The sequence below is a fragment of the Humulus lupulus genome, chromosome 6, assembly GCF_963169125.1.
Source record: "Humulus lupulus chromosome 6, drHumLupu1.1, whole genome shotgun sequence".
In the NCBI taxonomy this organism is placed as follows: Eukaryota; Viridiplantae; Streptophyta; class Magnoliopsida; order Rosales; family Cannabaceae; genus Humulus; species Humulus lupulus.
The window spans coordinates 30,937,888-30,957,417 of record NC_084798.1 but is presented as its reverse complement, the minus strand read 5'-3'; the positions used below and the strand labels follow the sequence as shown (position 1 = coordinate 30,957,417).

Below are 19,530 nucleotides of genomic sequence, written 5' to 3'. Positions count from 1 at the left end.
AAATATTTTCAATTATAAAATAAATCAAATTAATTCTTTGAAAATATTAATTATAACTTAATTTATATTTAACATTTAAACTCAACATTACATCTTTTTACTCCTAACTTAACAATATTAATTTTAAATAATTTAAACTATAACATTTTACAATAATATAACTATAAAAATACACAAAAATCTATAAAATTAAAATAAACCTAATAAATTCAAAATTACTTAAAAAACTTAATAAATCAATTAAGAACTCAAGAACTAAGCAACAATTAACACATAAAAAGTGGTAAAATAACTCTATTTTGTAGAGTTATCAAGTACAAGATGTTTTCTCTCTAAAAAACCAAACCCCTTACAATGAGACTCCCTGCCCTATTTATAGAGGCTGGGGTCATTAATGTTAATCAAAAGTAATTAATACACATTCTTCTCATAATTAGGGGATTAATACACTTTAATGAATTGGGCTGCATTGAATAGAGACCACAACCCAAGAGAGATTTGCGGTGCCCACTACAGAAAGGTAACCGCTTTAAGGGGAACCTGCCCCTGGGATTGTCAGGGCATGCTGTATGTACTTCCGTATCAGGCAGGGTAATGGGAGTGCGAGTTGTCGAGTCGTACCATCGATAACACTGTAGGCAGATCGCCCCAGAAAGGTTGCCAGGCCTTCTTCAGAGGCAGCTAATCTGCATTGGCTGACACCTGACCTATCCTTAAGATTCCGAGGACTAGATCCTCAGCCTAGAATATAACTGAGGGAAAGGAAAGACGTGGACTACCAAGCATCCCAAGATGTAACCTTATGAAGACATTCATAGCTCTCGGGACATGGCCCAAGGGAGATGCCAACGCCTTCTCATTATCCGAGGAGGATGACCTTCCACTGTGGGACTAACCTCTCGAGGACATATCCTCTGGGCGTTGCCTCATAAAAAAGAGACATGTGGCTTACTCGGGTGAAAACATAGAAAACAGATAGATATATAGATTGTCTATATTTTTTTTCCAAACGAACTCAACATCACCACAACTTATAATCTTGTATTTGTCTCTTCAAAAATTGTAAACATGACTTTTTAAAAAAAAAAAAAAGTTATACAATATATATATATGTCTTTTTGTTACACCACATATTATATTTACAAATTTAAATGATATAAAAATATATAATACAAAAATTAAATATATAGATATAAATATATATCACTCATATAAGAAAAAAAATACTAATTTTAATATTGATATAAGTTTGATAAACTCAAAAATTATAACTAATTGGACAAGATTTTATTAATCAATCACCCATAAAAAATTAATTGTTGGATAAATCAAATTAAATGAAAAAAAAATACTTTATTGTAATAAGTAATCCATAGGAAAAACACTCTGTTATAACAATATTTTTATCACAGCTGTTAAGTTTGTTTTTTCTGTTTTCAGTTATTTTGTTGTACACCTAGCTTTGTCAAATGGCTATATAAAGTCGTCTATCACTTTGGAGAAATGCAATCAAAATCTAAAGAGTATAAGAGAGGGCATAATAGAGATAGAGAGAGCAATGGACTGTAATACTCAAGTCGAAGACCAAGATTTTTGTTCTTGGAGCACTCATTCTGAGTTGGTGTTTGTGTGGAGTTCTCTTATGTGAGCTGAACATTGGTGTTTGTACTTCTCTACAGATTAATAAAACAAAGCTATTAAGGGGAGCACCTGGAAGTAGGCCATTGCTGTTGAGGCGGACTAGAATAAAATTTCTTTCCTTCTATTTTTACTTTCTGTTTTAATTCATAAGTTTTGTTCACTTGTTCTTGTCTAATCCTTATAGTGTTATGTTTTTGTGTTAAGTTTAGCATTGTGTATTTACAACATTTATTTATAGCCTACAACTATAATATTGTAAACCATGTGATATTTTAACAAAGAAAACTATTACTTAACATATATAAATAAAACTCAAATTCATCTAAATTCTAATAAAATAGCTAAAAAATTATAAAATGCTACATATATATTACAAAAATTAAATGTATAGATATAAATATAAAAATACTAATTTTATTATTGATATAAATTTGATAAACAAAAAAAATTATAACTAGTTGGGTAAGGTTTTATTAATCAATCATTCATAAAAAAATACTAATTTTTGGACAAATAAAATTGAATTAAAAAAATACTTTATTTATAGTCTACAACTATAACACCCGCAATCGTTTGTAAACCATGTGAGATTTTTACAAAAAAAAAATTGTCTTAACATATATACAAATAAAACTCAAATTCACTTATATTCTAATAAAATAGAGGAAATAGTTTTAAAAAATTATAGAATGTCACATCATCTCTTCAAAGCTTTCCTTTATAGATATAGATACTATATTTGGTATTGACGCATAATTAAATACAAATATATAATATTTTAATAAAAGTCAATACCAAGCATAAAACTATATAAAAATATTATATATAATACAATCTAATATAATACTATACAATACAATACGGTACAATACAGTATACCAAACGCATCCTTTATATTTAGTTTTAATTAAATATTTCGCTAAATGTTTGTAAAATTCCGTCAAAATCTACAAAAAAATACTATTAAAATCAAGAAAGAGTTAAATACACGCTTTTTATATAGAATAGCTACTAAATATTTATTCTATTGTATTTTAATTGGTTTTAATTACACACTTAAAAAAATTGTTAACAAAATAACTTAAGAGAAATTTACATAAATATGGGAAAACGTAAGTTAGTTTCTATATTTATGGATAAAAAAAATGGCACAAAACATGATAATTTTTGCCAATTTTTTTTTTTTTTAAACATGGGAATTCCATAAAATATATATATAAAAAAATGGATTATCATATTTTTACACAATATTCTCTCACACTCTCTCATCCTCTCCTCACCCCCTCATGACACCTCTCTTCATTTTCTCATTTCTCCCTCTCTCCTCCCCCACCTGGATCATTCTTCTCAACCCTCCACTCGCGACACCACCTCCGCTCCGCCAGCGACGCAGCCCCCACCCCCACGACGATGATGCAGCTCCGCCCCCATTTGGTTTTTCTTCTTCTTCTTCTTCTTTTGGTTTTAATGTTTTTTTTTTTTTTTTGTTCTGTTGTTCTTCTTCTTTTTCACATCTAGTTTTGCATTTTAAAACTGATTTTGTACTTTAGATCAAATTTTTCTTCTTCCAACCCTAATTGTAACGAGATACCATCACAATTTGTTCAAGTTTACTTGTTCAAATTTTTTTTTTCTTCAGACCTGTTTAAGTAACTAGGTACCACGACGACTGATTCTTTTAATTCATATTTGATTTTTTTTCCAGATATAGATGTAACCAGTTATGATAACGATTAATTTATATATTTTTTTATTTAGATTTGATTTTCTTTTCGCATGTAACTAAGTAACCAGGTACCATGACAATTGGTTTTTTTTTTCAAGTCTATTTTTTTTTCAAACATAGTTATAATCAATTACGATTATGATTAGTTTAATTATTTTTGTTAGGATTTGATTTTTTTCCAGGTCTTGATAAGTAACTAGTTACCATCGCAATTGGTTCATTTTTTTTAGATTTTTTTTCAAACCTAGTTGTAACCAGTTACCATCACGATCAATTTAATTTATTTTTTCATATATGTTTTTTTCTAGATCTGACTAAGTAACCAGTTACAATTCAGTTGGTATGTTGATACTAGTTTGTTACTAAAAAAATCAAAAATATTTTTATAGTTGTAACCAGTTACCACACATCACTTGATAAATAAAAATTATTTTAATAGTGGTAACCAGTTACCACACATCACTAAAATAATTGACAGTGGCCTACAATTACTACCACATCAAATAAAAATAATAATTCAAAATTATTTTGATAGTGGTAACACTGCGGAAAAAATATTGAAGAAGATAAAAAATGGAAGAAAATAAGAAGAAAAGATGGAAATAAAAAAACATGGTGAATGTCTTAGTTTTTGTTTTTCAAAAAATAATAAAAAAAATTGTTTTTTATAAAATATGAATGATAAAAAATATTACAAATAGATTAAATTTATAAAAATAACCTCAAAACATATTAAAATTAGTTACTTAAAATGTATAAAATTAAAATATGGTATATAAATAAATGAGAAAAAAACTCCCATAAAATTGTTAACAAAATAAATATGCCATAAGAAACTTAAGAAAAAAAATTGTTATATTTATCAAAGTTTAAAAAAAAATTCATATTTAGTGTAATTTTCTCATAACTTAATATATAATTTTTTTCATAACTTAATATATACTTTTTTTTTTTTGGTATTCCGTGAAGATGTAGTTTGAAAAGATATAACTGTTTCTTAAAATTTATTAAAAAAATCTAACAATTGAATTTAATTTATTAACAAAGGGAAATTTCACTCTTTATGCATAATAATCTCTATTATTACAAAAAAATACTACCACTATTAACTATTTCATTTTGATGCTAAATATTCTCCATCTACCCAAAATACACCTCCCATTTTTCCACTCAAAAAATTTTAACATCTCATTTCTCTCTCTACACTCGGTTTCTCTCTCTCTCTCACTCTCTCACAAGAAACCCCCAAAATCTTGTCGAACCCAACCCCCGTCGAGCCCCAACCTTCGTCGAGCCCAACCCCTGTCGAGCACCTCAGGCGACCCATCTCCCCCATCTCACCTAACTCCATTGACCTCCATCTACCTGAGACCGACGACGGCATATTTCTTTCGAACCTGAGATCGACGACGTCGATTTCCTTCCACGACGACAATCAAATGTTAGATCTCGAACCCAACTCCATTTTAAAGTGAAATGCATGTTGAATCTGTGGGTTTTGTGGGGGTTTTTTTTTTCTGGGTTTAAACTAGTGGCTCGATACGTTCGATGGTAGCTCGATAGTAAGCTCGATGGGGTATATGGTTAAGCTTGAAAAGGTGTATGGTTAAGCTCGATAGGAGCTTGAAGGGGTATATGGTTAGGCTCGATAGGACAGTAATTTGTTAGGCTTGATGGGGTCTATGGTAGGCTCGATAAGCTCGATAGGAGCTCGATGTGGTATACGGTTAGGCTCAATGGGGTATATGGTTAGGCTCGATAGGAGCTCGATGGGGTATATGGTTAGGCTCGATGGGGTATATGATTAGAGTCGACATGATCGATAGGCTCAATAGGATATCGATATAAGCTCGATAGAACATGAATTATTTAGGCTCGATGGGGTCTATGGTTAGGCCCAATAAGCTCGATAGGAGCTCGATGAGTCTGATTAAGGTAGATTATGATTTTTCTCGAAGTTAGCTCGATATGAGCTTGAGATCTTAACAGAACCAACACCATCAGCCTATTATCGAGCCCCTATCGAGCTCCCATCGAGCACGTATCAAGAAACACCTAAACCAAATAGTCAAGGGTCCAATCGAACCCCTATCGAGTTCTTATCGAGCACCATCGAGAAATAAATGCTATACCTATCGAGCTATCATCGAGCCTAGATCAAGCAGCATCGAGCTCACAACTTAATCGTCTTCTACATAGCATCGAGCCCCTATCGAGCTGTAATCGAGCTCTTATTGAGACAAACTGTTGCAGAAAACTCAGAAAAACACAAACCACAAAATCTATCTAACAAACCCAAAAAACACACAAATATAGGCTCAGATCTGTTCGAAATAGCAAAAAAAAAAAAAGTGAACAAATAGTACCCAAGACAAAAAAATGAACAATCTTCTTACCCATGGTTTTTCTCCTCCAAAATCCCTCAAAATTGATGTTGCATTTGATATTGGGATCTTTACAGAGACAATAGAGATGGCTAACAACGATTTCAGCAAGAAATTTGGAACTCACTGTGGGTTTTGGTAAGGGTTTCGGTCTTCTTGATATAATGGGTGGGGTATTTTGGGTAGATGGGGAATGTTTAGCATCAAAATGAAAGAGTTAATAGTGGTGATATTTTTTGGTAATAGTAAAAACTATTAAGCATAAAAAGTAAAATTTCCCTTAACAAAATAACTTAATACATACTTTTTTCACATCGACCCCTCTATTATTTTATGCTATCTTCTCGGTTTTGTGACAATGTTAAAAAAAATAAATGAATAAATTCGCTAATATCCTATTTTCATTTCTTGTTTGGATCTTGGATGAGGGAAAAAAATGAAATCCAAATAATTACATTTTCTCATGTTTACATTGAACCAATAAATTAATAATTTTTTTCTAGGAAAATTAAAACTTAAATGTAGTATAATTTTTTTAAATTTACAACAATTGTAAATATTTACAAAAAAAGAAAGAAAATATTATAAAAAATCTAAAACATTTTTCTCATCTAGTTTCACTAACTGAAAAATCCAAGGTCCAAACAAGGCCATAAAGTTATTCTTAATTGTTTGGTGGTCATATATAATCTTCAAACGGAACAAAATAACTCTTAATGGTGTATGAAAATAAGTAAATATTCATGTTTTTAATTTTACAGTAAAATAGCCTAACTACTTTTTTAATATTACATATTACTAAATATACCATTTAACAAATTATTATTTTATTCTAAATATTTTAATACTATGGTATATGTATATTAGTTTTGTTTAATTAGTTTTTATTTTAAAGTTATTTTGATTTTTTTTTCATTTTTTATGAGTTATTGAATGACATGCCATATTACAAAATACATATACTAAGTTGAAAAATAATATATAACCAAAACTTACAAAATTATTACTAAAAAATTTATATACTATGCTATCAAATTTATATACTACTATTAAAATGTATATACAATGATACAAAATTATATATTACCATTATGTATATAAGATAGAAACTAAATATCATAAAAAAAATAATATACCATACTACAAAAAATATATACACTAGTTGAAAAACAATATACCACCAACCCATAAAAAACTTAAAAAATCAATATAACTTTAAAATAAAAACTAATTAAACAAGATTAATATACATATAACACTATATTAAAGTCATATGCTCCTAAAGTGCAATTTAGGTAATCAATAGTGAAAAATAGTAATCTCTCCACCATTTTAAAATTTTTAAGATGAGGACATTAACTTCTTGATGTCATTGTTTTGGGTCATTTACTATAATTTCTCATCTTCAAACGCCAATAATGTCTTAATTGTCAATGATCAAAAATATATCTCATGTTTTTTTTAATATTCAATAACTTCTGGTTATCAAATTGAATATAAATATTAAATGGAAAAATAATAGATCATTTTAGTTTATGTTTATAGCCTATACAAAATACAAAACGAGAAGAATAAGAGTAAAGTCTAAAGGGCATTTAAGAGTAAAGTGATACTTCTGACCAAAAAGGGAGAGAATATACACTGTTTTCAGCTTCTTTCTAAAACAAAATGTTATATTTATTCTAACATAATGTGCCAAGTACATTTAGCATAATTCACAAAACCAAATTATTTGGTATTAAAGATAAAGAGGTGGCCTTATGAGTAATATGTTTAGTTTTATTCATTATGCAATAATAGGAGAATGAAAAAACACTTTACTGAATCATAAGCTCTATGCTTTTGTACACCTGGAACTCTCTTCAACTCAAACCAAAGTAAATTTATTGGTTAACAGGCAATCAGGTGACTTGAAGCCTGAGAAATTGAATTTTATTTATATAAAGTACAAACTTGAATTATGACAGTGTGACAGAACTAATGTTGCTACTTCCCCCACTAAATTCTCTCACTCTTCCTAAGCCAAATGAAAGAACTACACTATTACTCAGTACACAACTCTAATGAACTATCAAACACAAAATGATTGTTCATCAAACCTGAATCCGGTTGTTGCTACAAATTCATTGCTCGTGTCCGACATCCCCCCACCGAACCTTGTATCTTGCTGCAAGATAATGGGCTCCAACAGGACCCCTGCTTCCGTAGGGATAATACTCAGGGACTATCTTCTTCTCTTCAAGCTCTTTTAAGAAAGGTGTGAACAATGACCAAGCGGCATCCAATTCATCACTTCGGATAAACAACCTCCTTTCTCCTTCTATAGCATCCAGCAAAAGCCTCTCGTAAGCATCTGGAATCTCTTTTGAGTATCTGCAAAGAATATGCCAGAGAATTTTTGACATGGTTAAATGATCATCCATTTAAAGAAGGGAAAGCAAAAAATCAATTAAAATTTATCTAATGACATTCCGACTTCGCTAAAATGACAACCATCGGTCTAAAGTAATGGATTTTTTTCACCGTGGTTAAACACAAAACATTTTATCCCCACATTTAGCTAAACAAACTGGAATAGAATAAAAAAGTACAGATAATAATAATAATAATAATTAAAATAAAAAAGTCAAGTCACCTGGCTGCATAGTGAAGATTCAGATTACTTCGGTCCAATTTCATTCCAAGACCAGGAACCTTGTTATTGATCTTCAAATAAATTGCTTCATCAGGTTGTACTCGAATAACAAGCTCATTTGTAGCTCGATCAAGATCTGTTCCGAAATTTCGGTTATATAAGTTTCCAGGAACATGCCTAAACTGTACCCTTATCTCAGTCCTGGAAAATTAATGAAGAAAAAAATGAAATGTCAATCCGAAACTAGAAAAACTAAAGACAATGGAGAATCTTCCTTAAAAAACAGACCAACCTCTTAGTATGTAATGCTTTTCCAGCCTTCATAAGAAAAGGCACTCCATCCCATCTGGCATTGTCTATGAAGAGGGCAGCTGCTGCAAATGTTGGAGTTAAGCTGCCCTTAGGTACAGTATCATCATCTGTGTAAGCAGGGTAATTGACACCTCCTCTTGTATGGCTTTTATATTGCCCTACAACAACATCGTCAAGTTTCAGCGGCCGCATTGAACGCAAAACTTTCACCTGGCACCAAGAAGCTTAATTGTTCAGAAGCAGAGAACATAAGGAAAATCGATTACAAGTGAATCAAAATGTCAAAATCTTAGAATAGCCTGCTTTTAAGATATGCAGAAAATAAAATAAAATAAAAACCTTCTCGTTTCTGATATCTTCAGCATCCAAACTGACTGGAGTTTCCATTGCAAAGAGCGCTAGTATCTGAAGCAAGTGATTCTGCATTATGTCTCTTATTATCCCATAATTGTCGAAGTAGCTACATAAAACCAAGAAAGAATCTAAGACACAAACTCTTGCCAAAGATCAGGACAAAAAGTTACCACTAGTTGGAAAAGAAAAGTACCCTCCACGACCCTCAGTGCCAAAATCCTCAGAGAATATTAATTGCACGTTCCTTATATACTGCCTTGACCACAGAGGTTCAAAAATAAGGTTAGAAAATCGGAGAACGGAGAGATTTTCCACCAGCTCCTTTCCCAGATAATGGTCTATCCTGAATATTTGATCCTCTTCTAGGTACAGCTTTAGGGCTTTTGTCAAAGCAGCAGAGGATTCTGAATCTCGGCCAAAGGGTTTCTCGACAATGACCCTGGTCCAACCATTACCAGAGGAAGCTGATAAGCTTGCACACTTTACAGCATCTATGAAAATGTTTGGAGGAATCGATAGATAGAAGAGGCGATTGGATACCCTACCAGCCTACGAAAATGTGAAATTAAATAAGTCACTAATGGAATTTGATGATTAGTTCCACAATAGTCACAATAATATGAAATGTACATTATGCAAGCCCAATCACCAATTACCTCATGTTCCTTTAGTTTCTTGTCTAGCTCTGCAAAGTTTTTCTCTGAATCATACTGACCGGAATGATAAAAACATCTTTCAAGAAAATGGTCCATCTTTTCACCACAATTTTCCCTGATACCCAAGAGCCGATGTGTCATGTTCCAATAAACTTAAATAGTACACGAGCAGCAATAATTTGGGCTATAAACTAAAAGACGCTAAGAACACAGAGAAAAAGAGCTGACTTTCACCTTTGATCAATTCTGCAAGTAAGTGTTTTACTAACCATATTTCTAAGCTCCGCATCAGTCATCTTACTCCGTGCATAACCATACACTGTAAAATGCTACAACAGTAAACAACTACAAATTATGTACTGACATTGACAAGATATACACTAGAGCCACAATGGCTTTCACATAACATACTATAAGAAACAAAACTATAGAGGACAAAAACCTTTGGGAGGAAACCCTCGTAGAAAAGTGCAAAAAGTGCAGGAAATATCTTCTTCTTGGCAAGATCCCCAGAGGCTCCAACAACTGTAATGCTAACGGTTGATTCATTTCCATTGCCATCAAACCCAGCTGTTTCTTTCAATATGTCAAGAGGAGTTTTATTCTCCACCGGGCTGACTGTTGTAGCCACTGCACCTACACCCAATAAGATACATATACTATCCCAATAAGACTTCGGAACAGAGAGAATGTCTAAATGGTACATACACACACCCACACAACAAAAAAAAAACCATGTTACTATTTAAACTTCACAGTTAATAAAACAAAACTATAAAATTGAATCCAATTTGAAATAATTTTTCACAAACCAACATGCCACAAAGTTTCAAATTTCATTTTCTTCCTACCCCACACACATAATACAAGCAGATTTATTACAGCAGTAAATCAATGAAATAAGAACAAAAATTTGCATGGAACTCTCCGCAATACCTCTAGAGGTCCCAAACACATTGACCGCAGGTGTCTCCACGCTTTGGGCCGGTGCAGCGGCACTGGTTTGTTCCAAAGGAGCAACCTGAGCTCTTACGCAACCTGAACCTGAATCAATCAATTAACCACCTCAGCTATATTCCACGCTACATTAGAATAAAACTACAAGTAAAGAAAATTACCGGATGAAATCTTGGAATTGGCAACGGAAATCGACGACCATGGATGAAAGTTTCGGGGGGCGGAGGATGGTCGGAAGGAGTAGGTGGAAGAAAGTCGGGTGGATTTGGAAACGACGGCGTTTGAAGCGGCAATGGCAGCCATGGGAGATTGGGAGAATGGTAAGAGAGAATGGGGAAGACAAAGATGAATTGGTTTAAATGAGGAAGAGAGGAGACTTGGGGAGCATCGAAGGGGTGTTTGTTAGGCCCTTTGGGAACTCCGAAGGGATGTTTTTCTTGGTTTGAAATACTTTGTATTAACCAAAACCAACTCCAACAAGGCTCCTCTCCTCTCCTCTCCTTACTATTTGCAAAAGAGAATTATGAAGACAACTAGCTTAGCTAGCCAAGTTCATTTTGGTTTCTTTTTATTTGTTTAATTGGTTGTGTCTTCTAACGCTACACTATTCCTATTCCGATGTTGGATTGTTTTGTAATGTTACATTTATTGGAGATGTGGCTTGGGCTTAATATTTTTGTAGGGCCAACATGGGTGTATTGTGTAGAAAATTTCCATTATTAGAATATCACAATAATTAGAATATGGAGATTTTTCATGGTTTTTATCCCGTTACTATGCACATTTATGAGAATTATATTTTTCCTAATTTATATTAAAAAATTTAATTAAATTTTTTTTATGGGAAATAGTTTTGCTAACTAACTAAATATAGCAATTGAAATTTAAATAAAAACACATCAGCAAAAACAAGGGTACAATCATAATTACCATTGCAATCATCTTCTAAAAAATCGAGTCGAAGAAAAGCTTCTCTGAAAAACTCGTTTCTTCAACAATAGCTTCCGCCTCCGGCGAGATCCTCAAGATCCGATCAAGAACACCAACGATCTGATCTCCCTCCGGCAAGATAATTAATAAAACTCTAATCATTGTAGCAAGTAAATTCGTGATCCTCTACTGCAACCTTCTACTTCTCAGGCGACTTGCATCTCTAACATTCGATCAAGAAACAAGGTCTGGAATCTTGTTCTGTCTCAATTCTATTCTATTGTCATTTTCTTCTATTTCAGAACATGCAATGAAAATAACATTCTTCTACTAGCAAATCAGTAAGCTACAACAGAAGAAATAGAGGTAGGGACATTATTAATGCAAGCCAGCAAAGCTTAAATCAATGAACAAATGTTACTTGAAAAAGGAATGTCAAGCACAACCAATGAAGGCAGCAATGAGGGCATAAGTATTTGATTTCATAATTGAAGACAATACAAAAAGGAAAAAGAAGTTGGAGAAAATCCAAATAGTAATAACGGATCACAGTGTCAACACAATAGAGCAAGGGCAATAACACAATCAAATCAGTTCTTAGCTACTATGTCATGCTGCATAACTTCCAGTTCAAACACAAAAAGATCAGAACCGAAAGATTACCTGGTTACCTACGCAGATAACACATGCAGCTGGTTTGTGAGAGCATCTAAGTACAAAGACCAAGATTTATTCAAGGTACGAAAATGTATTTCAAAACATACTTTCTATGTTGAAATTGTTATGGAGGACCATAGGCAAGCAAAAAGCATCATATAATTAGTGAATTAATAAAGAACAAATACAAATCAATAAAAAAATTACACTCCGGATGGCCTTATGAATGACATGAATGATGACTTCGAAGTAACCATGGGATACACAAAAGCATGGAGATCAAGAGAGAAAGCTTTGCAACTAGTGAAAGGGAACCATGATGATTCATATTAAAAGTTGTCAATGTTCTTCACATGTTAAAGCAAGCAAATCCAGGAACAATATCACACATACTCACAAACAAAGAAGATAGATTCAAATACAAATACATAGCTTTCTCAAACTCAATCAATGGATGGAAGTAATTGAAACCTATAATTGTTGTTGGTGGAACTTTCCTGAAAAATGCACATGGCGGTACCATATTTTTAGCATCAACATTAGACTCAAACCACAACATTTTTGTATTGGCCTTCAGAACAGCGGTCTCTGAAAATGATGATTCATGGCTTTGGTTCTTCTCCAAACTGAGAGACACCTATGGAGAACCAGAAGGTATGTGTCACGCCCTGATTACTCCAAGACCGTTACTGTGAGCTTTGAACCGTGCTTAACTCGCTAATTGAGTCATTTGGTTATAAACGTGCATCTAGGTGTTATTAACATGCTAAGGTGAAAAACTTGATCAAAAGGAAATGATATATTTTATTTAAAACATAAAGTTGTTCATGAGCCCATAAAAGCGTTTACAAGTTATTTACAATCCAAAATTGTCATTACAGTGTAAAAATTACAACCTACCGACCTAAGCGGCAAAAATAGTGTTAACCCCTAGTTCCTCTGAGAAACACCTTGGTCGTGGTGGTCAAGCGGCCGCATATGTACACATCGCCACCTAAGCTCTCCACTCAAGGCTAGGTGAGCTTTTATTTCCCTTTACCTGCAACATAAAGCACCCGTGAGCCAAGGCTCGGCAAGAAAACTCATTACTGCATGTATATAATATCAGATGATGATTATGATAATCACACAGAGCTTATAGCTCTAAACATGTGAGTGACTTATAGCTCTAAACATGTGAGTGAATATCACTTCAAGGTTTTGGTAACCATGCTGGGGCTTGGAGCCCTAATCAGATAATATCGAGATTCTGATAATCATGCTGGGGCTTGTAGCCCTAATCATATGAGTGATTTAACATTTTGAGGTTCTGATAACCATGTTAGGGCGTGTAGCCCTAATTAGATGAATGAGTCACTAACGTGGGCTCAGCACCCATAGCCATGTGACAATGCAGTCACCTGGGCCTTCTGGCTCTGGCTCTAAATGACTAGCCATTAGACTAGACAAGCGCTTTTAATTTTAATCGAACTTGAGGTCGGTCAGGCACTAATGCTCATGATGAGTCATTCAAGGCTTATGTCTATTATATCTAATCTTTTCGGCTTGTGTTGAACACATCAGTGTCGTTCTTGACTCTTAAGCCAATACCATACGGCTCATGCCAATTTCTGACTCATAGGTCAGTGCCATTCACAAGTAAGCAAGATTTTCTAAGTATTTGATATGCAATCAATGTCCACATTTAAACACTCAACATGCCTCATTAATAAATATGCATGTCACATATGGGGTGCAGTTTTCTTACTTCTGGTTCAAGCGAGAGTTAATACAAGAACGACCCTTGAGAACGATTGATCCCTTTGATTCCTTAGCGGTCACCTAGTCATAACCAAATATAATCTCCATCAATGAAAATCAACAATAAAAGGTTCTTGACCTAAACCTCACTCCCGGGACCCCGAATTGTACCCAAACGGTGAATAGATTCGAACCTGAGCCTTAGGAATTGAAGCCCCGAGCCAAAAACCCTCAAAATTGCTAAAAATAGGAATAAGGAAAGCAGACACTACAAAAAACCTCACTTTTGCCGGCGCGTTTGCGCCGGCAAAAATCCGCGATGTACCCCCGTCGATAATGGCACTTCTGCCGCCGCAAAACATAATGCGTCGACAATGGTATCTTTTGGCGACGAAAAAATGCGCTGGGAAATTTTTTTGTCACATTGTTGTGGAAAACACTTTTAGCGGGGCAAAAATGCACCGGCAAAAGATGACTCTTTTAGTGGCACAATATTGCGCCGGTAAAAGATGTGTCTTTTAGTGGCGCATTTTTGCGCTGGGAAAGGTGTATATATGTAGTGAGGGTTGAGACTTTTGCCGACGTAATTTTGCGCCAGTAAAAGTATTTTTTAAATAAATTTTTTGATTATATTACTAATTTTATTTTCAATATATTAATATTAATTAATAAATTTCAATTTTAATATATTAATAATTATTTAATTTTTTAGTAATATTATTTAATTAGAAATAAAATTAAAATTTTATAAATAAAAAAAAATTACAACTATTAATATTTATTGTCTCCACTAAACATGAAAATATAAAAGTAGTTTAGTAAATTAAATGTCTAATAAATTAAACTTTAAATAAATAAAAAAAAATTCTACAAATGACAACTGCCCGCCTCATCATCCCCGTCCCCGTCAGCATCATCGTCCTCGTCCGGATCCTATTATGGTAAGTCGACAGTAAAACCAGGAGCCAATTCACCAACCTGTTTCAACAAAGCACTGAGCAGGACATCTTGACGCCGTTGACGACTCTCAAGTTTAGTCGTATGCTTCTTTAGGTTCTGATTTTCTAGCATAATGTCCTGATTTTGCTGTAAAATGGTGTCCACTTCAGGTGGCAATTGCCCGGACATTTGAGAAGTTGACGAAGATGCTGCCCTCTTTGCGCCAATTGCCTTCAACCTAGGCAACCCCCCCCCCAAACCCTTTCTTATAACGCGAGCGGGGTCTAAGGACATCCGTGACAATATCCATATCAGGCGGGAACTGATCGTCGACATTATCGCCGACACAAGAAGCAGCAGATGATACAGTGGTCGTACTCTGCGATGCTCGACACTCAGTCATCTCAGTCTGCACAATAAAAAGCACGTATCTCGAATTCCAATATAACATTATTTGAAAACCTAACTTATAAATTTTTAATATAACAATATATAAAATATAACTTTATTATCTATCTACCAACATCCTATCATTAATGACTGTAGACCAATGATTGAAAAAGAATGTAATTAATTTTGTTCTTGTATCAGGGAGCAAGTGGGCTAAAGTAAATTTGGTCATGAAAATCCATATCTAAATCAAAATCATGAAGATGTTGTTGATATATACAGTAAGTGCAGTTAATTCCATTAATGGGGAATTTACGTCTCTAAACATATACATCAACTATATTTGCATGTTTTTTATTTAGATATGGATTTTCATGACCAAATTTACTTTAGCCCACAAGCTCCCTGATATGGGGACAACATTAGTTACATTCTTTTTTTTATCTTAGTCCATAATCATTAATCATAAAAATACTGGCACATAGATTATAAAGATTTAATTGTTAAAAATTTAATTAATAAACAATTACTAATTGACAACAACCAATTAATAATTAATATTTATTAATTATTTACTAAACTTTTTTAAAGTTAAATGATCATAAATTAGTTAAGGTTATGCAACTTACATGTTTTGTCGCTGCTACATCACTAATCCATTTATCATTCTTCTTGTGGAGGTGCTCGAATGTGTCGATCATGCTCGAGAGCTCGCCAGTAGATGGGTCCATCTAAAAAAGCAAATTATTTAAGCAAGATTTTCTAAGCATTTGATATGCAATCAATGCCCACATTTAAACACTCAACATGCCCCATTAATAAACATGCAGGTCACATATGGGGTGCAGTTTTCTTACTTCTAGTTCGAGCGAGAATTAATACAAGAATGACCCTTGAGAATGATTGATCCCTTTGATTCCTTAGCGGTCACTTAGTCATAACCAAATATAACCTCCATCAATGAAAATCAACAATAAAAGGTTCTTAACCTAAACCTCACTCCCGAGACCCCGAATTGTACCCAAACAGTGAGTAGATTCGAACCTGAGCCTTAGGAATTGAAACCCCGAGCCAAAAATCCTCAAAAGTGCTCAAAATAGAATTTGGAAAATCAGGGTAGCGCTGCCCCCCTAGCGCCCCAGCACTACAAGCAGAGCAGAAGGCCCCCTGGCTAGCGTTGTAGCGCCCATACTTGGGCGCTATAGCGCTACAACCAGGGTTTTCAACCCTGGTTTTTCCCTCCTTCGACTCCTCCATTTCTAACCTTCATGAATTGATTCTAAGCTTCACCCAAACTCACAAAAGAACCCCAAAACCATATATACAAGTCCTAGGCACCATAACCCAATCAATCATAGCCAAAAACTCCCATCAATCCTCAACTATCCAACTCAAAATCCAAGCTGAAAACCAAATGAAAACAGAGTATAAAACTAGAGTTTTAATGGCTAGAAACTTACCCCAAGCACAGTATGGAACCCTCTTCAATGATGGAACACAACCCTAAACGCCCAAGGTTCACTTCCCTATCTTGAATCCTCAAAAGAAGCTCAAAAATTCAAGGAGAAAAAGAGAAGAAAATGGTGTACAGGAGAAGAAGATGAATTCTCTGTTTTACTTAAGCTTCTACAACCTTAAAATGGCTATATCTATCCTAGGGTGAAATGACTATATTGCCCCTAAGTTTAATTATAACCCTAAACAACCTCCAAGGGCAAAACTGTCATTTCCCGTCTATCTCATTAATCTTAATTAACGCTCTCCAATTCCTGCTATTTCCAATATTCTCAAATAGCAATGAGTCATATCCCATTACCCTTTAATTCCCGGTAATGTTCTAATCACCAAATTACCCCGAGACTCACCCCGAGACTCACCCCGAGACTCGAAATCAACCCCGTTATGACCAAACCGATAACTTGCATTGAAAGATTGTCTCATGGCGAATAGCTCGAACAAATCCAGATTATAATGGGGCCTCATCATAAATTACCATCATGCATGAAAATACACAATTATGCCCTCAACGGGCCAAATCACCAAAATGCCCCTATCATGAAATGTAGACCCACATGCATGCATTTAACATCATATCATAATATAATTTACATAAACATGCACATAATCATTTAATGACATAATAAATCAATTATAGCCCTTCCGGCCTACTAATCCAACCACTAAGCCTCATTAGGGATTTTGGGGCAATACAGTATGATAGCTTCAAATTAAATATTATTGTTTACATATAAAAAGGAATTGGTTTCCCCAACCATATATACACATATATGCTATGCTTTTTAATATCTGAGTGAAGTAACTGATTACCTTCACCAAAACTAACTAAACGAAGAATATCTAATTTTTATTTTTAATTTTTCAATATTTAAACTCCACATGATTGACTATTGTTTCAGACAGACACAAGAGCATAGACAATGCAGTACATATGGTATGCCCAAATGCTTTTCATGGAGCTTGCATGTTTAACTTGCTCAATAATTTGAAAAGCAAGTATGGAAGCCACAAAGAAGAGCTACAAATGAATTTTATTGCAACAGTAAAGGCATACACAAAAACAAAATGTGAACGTTTCATGAAAGGTTTTGATAGACTTGACAGACGCATTAAACCATACTTAGAAAAGGTCGGGTATGAAACATGGCAAGATCATACTCGCCAACAAAAATATACACCATGATGACATCCAACATCGCGGAATCACTCAATGCTGCACTAAAAGCTGCAAGAGGTCTCCCCATTAATATCTTGGCTGAATGCCTTCGAATCTTGGTTCAAAAATGATTTTGGACCAACTCAAACAATGCAAACGGAACATTCACAAAAGTCTCTACAACAACAGAAAATGAGTCGAGGCATGACATTGTTTCAAAAATGAAGTATGAGGTATGCAACTGAACTTTTTCTTACTTTTTTTAATCTGACAGTGAATGGTAACTAGTTACCTTTCATGACAGCAACAAAAAAAAAGCATTAAGTTACACATAAGCGTAATTAATTACCTTCAATGTTAATTTTAGTTAAAATGTTTATTGTTTGATTCTATTTCATGACAAAAATATTTTCAGGTCTTGTCTTTCAACCCAATAGAATGCCAAGTTCGTGAAGAAATGAGGGTCAATTTCACAATAAATATACAGAATAGAACATGCACTTGCAATAGGTTTCAAGAAGATGAAACCCCTTGTGGACATGCAGTAGGTGTAATTACAAAGAGAAATTTGAAAGTCTATGATTACTGTGTAAAGTTCTACAAAACAAAAACATTGAAAACATTGTATCAAGAAAATATTCATCATTTGCCTCATAAAAATGAATGGAATCTCCTACAACACTTGGACATAGTGGTGCTATCTCCAAAAGCAACAATCCCTACAGGAAGACCAAGAAGGAAAAGAATAAGAGGGGAACCAAAAGTAATAATCAATTGTGGGAGATGTGGGCAACTAGAACATAATAGGAAGATTTGCAAGAATCCTCTAATTGAGAAGCCAAACAAGCAGAAAAGGCAAAAGACCTAGCTTCATACTTTATAGCGAAACAAAACTATCGCTTTATTGATTAAAAGAGTGACTTTCATATTCATCAAGTATTATTGAGTATTTTAATAAGTATATTTCAAATTTAAATACATTGATTGGTTACACAAAGTTATAAATTTCTTTTAGACTAAATTCTTGAGTTTTTTTGCTTGTTATTTATCAATGCCACAATCAACATAAGATACCAGCAAGAAAGTAACTTACCCAAAAAAAAAAAGATCAAACAAGAAAGTAACCAGTTACCCAAATATACTAGCAAAACAATGATATAAGTAATTGGTTACCATGATATAACAATATATGACAAATTAAAAGAAAAATTAACCACCATAACAATCTAAAGTCGAACAATATTAAAACCTTTACTTTCTTCTCTCACACACTCTCTATATAGAATATCAAAGTTACTTTGCTTTACCAAATCTCAATAAAAAAAATAAAAAAAAGCAAAACACACACATGAGAATGATAACAAAATTGAAAAAGCCACATTTTTGTTGGCCTATCTGCTGCATTTAAACCCCTTCTTGAGCTCTAATACTAACTAAATAAACTAGTTACCTTATTTTAACAAAACCAACCTAAAAAAAACAAGCAAACACTTAAGTAACCATTTACCCTCGATATATTATCAAAACAACTCATC

General features: G+C 33.6%; 2 protein-coding genes across 5 annotated transcripts; one reads left to right on the top strand and one right to left on the bottom strand.

Moving 5' to 3' along the window:
- Window positions 1-7,608: 7,608 nt before the first annotated feature.
- LOC133781997 (glucose-6-phosphate 1-dehydrogenase, chloroplastic-like) lies at window positions 7,609-11,182 on the bottom strand. Of its 4 annotated transcripts, none has more exons than XM_062221126.1 (10): window positions 10,827-11,182; window positions 10,645-10,752; window positions 10,151-10,401; window positions 9,943-10,037; window positions 9,709-9,823; window positions 9,246-9,601; window positions 9,038-9,158; window positions 8,679-8,908; window positions 8,387-8,587; window positions 7,609-8,124 (listed from the first exon to the last, which is right to left on the bottom strand). In XM_062221126.1, the coding sequence occupies exons 1-10, from the start codon at window positions 10,966-10,968 to the stop codon at window positions 7,875-7,877; spliced, it is 1,869 nt and encodes a 622-aa protein (XP_062077110.1). In that variant the 5' UTR covers window positions 10,969-11,182; the 3' UTR covers window positions 7,609-7,874. The 4 variants fall into 4 exon arrangements, with proteins under 4 accessions (XP_062077110.1, XP_062077111.1, XP_062077113.1 ...); XM_062221127.1 differs by having other exon boundaries at window positions 10,645-10,746; XM_062221129.1 differs by having other exon boundaries at window positions 10,151-10,344; window positions 10,645-10,746; window positions 10,827-11,181.
- A 7,034-nt stretch (window positions 11,183-18,216) lies between these two features.
- On the top strand, window positions 18,217-18,863 carry LOC133784922 (uncharacterized). The gene is made up of 2 exons (XM_062224189.1): window positions 18,217-18,228; window positions 18,411-18,863. Exons 1-2 carry the CDS (start codon window positions 18,217-18,219, stop codon window positions 18,861-18,863), a joined length of 465 nt encoding a protein of 154 aa, XP_062080173.1.
- Window positions 18,864-19,530: the final 667 nt, after the last annotated feature.

Excerpts from the sequence above, each read along its gene's own strand:
- LOC133781997 (XM_062221126.1), bottom strand. The coding sequence starts at position 10,968 with ATGGCTGCCATTGCCGCTTCAAACGCCGTCGTTTCCAAATCCACCCGA. Across the intron at positions 8,909-9,037 it reads AAGATATCAGAAACGAGAAG|GTGAAAGTTTTGCGTTCAAT; the intron begins GTTTTTATTTTA and ends TCTTGGTGCCAG. Across the intron at positions 8,588-8,678 it reads AAAGCATTACATACTAAGAG|GACTGAGATAAGGGTACAGT; the intron begins GTTGGTCTGTTT and ends TTAATTTTCCAG.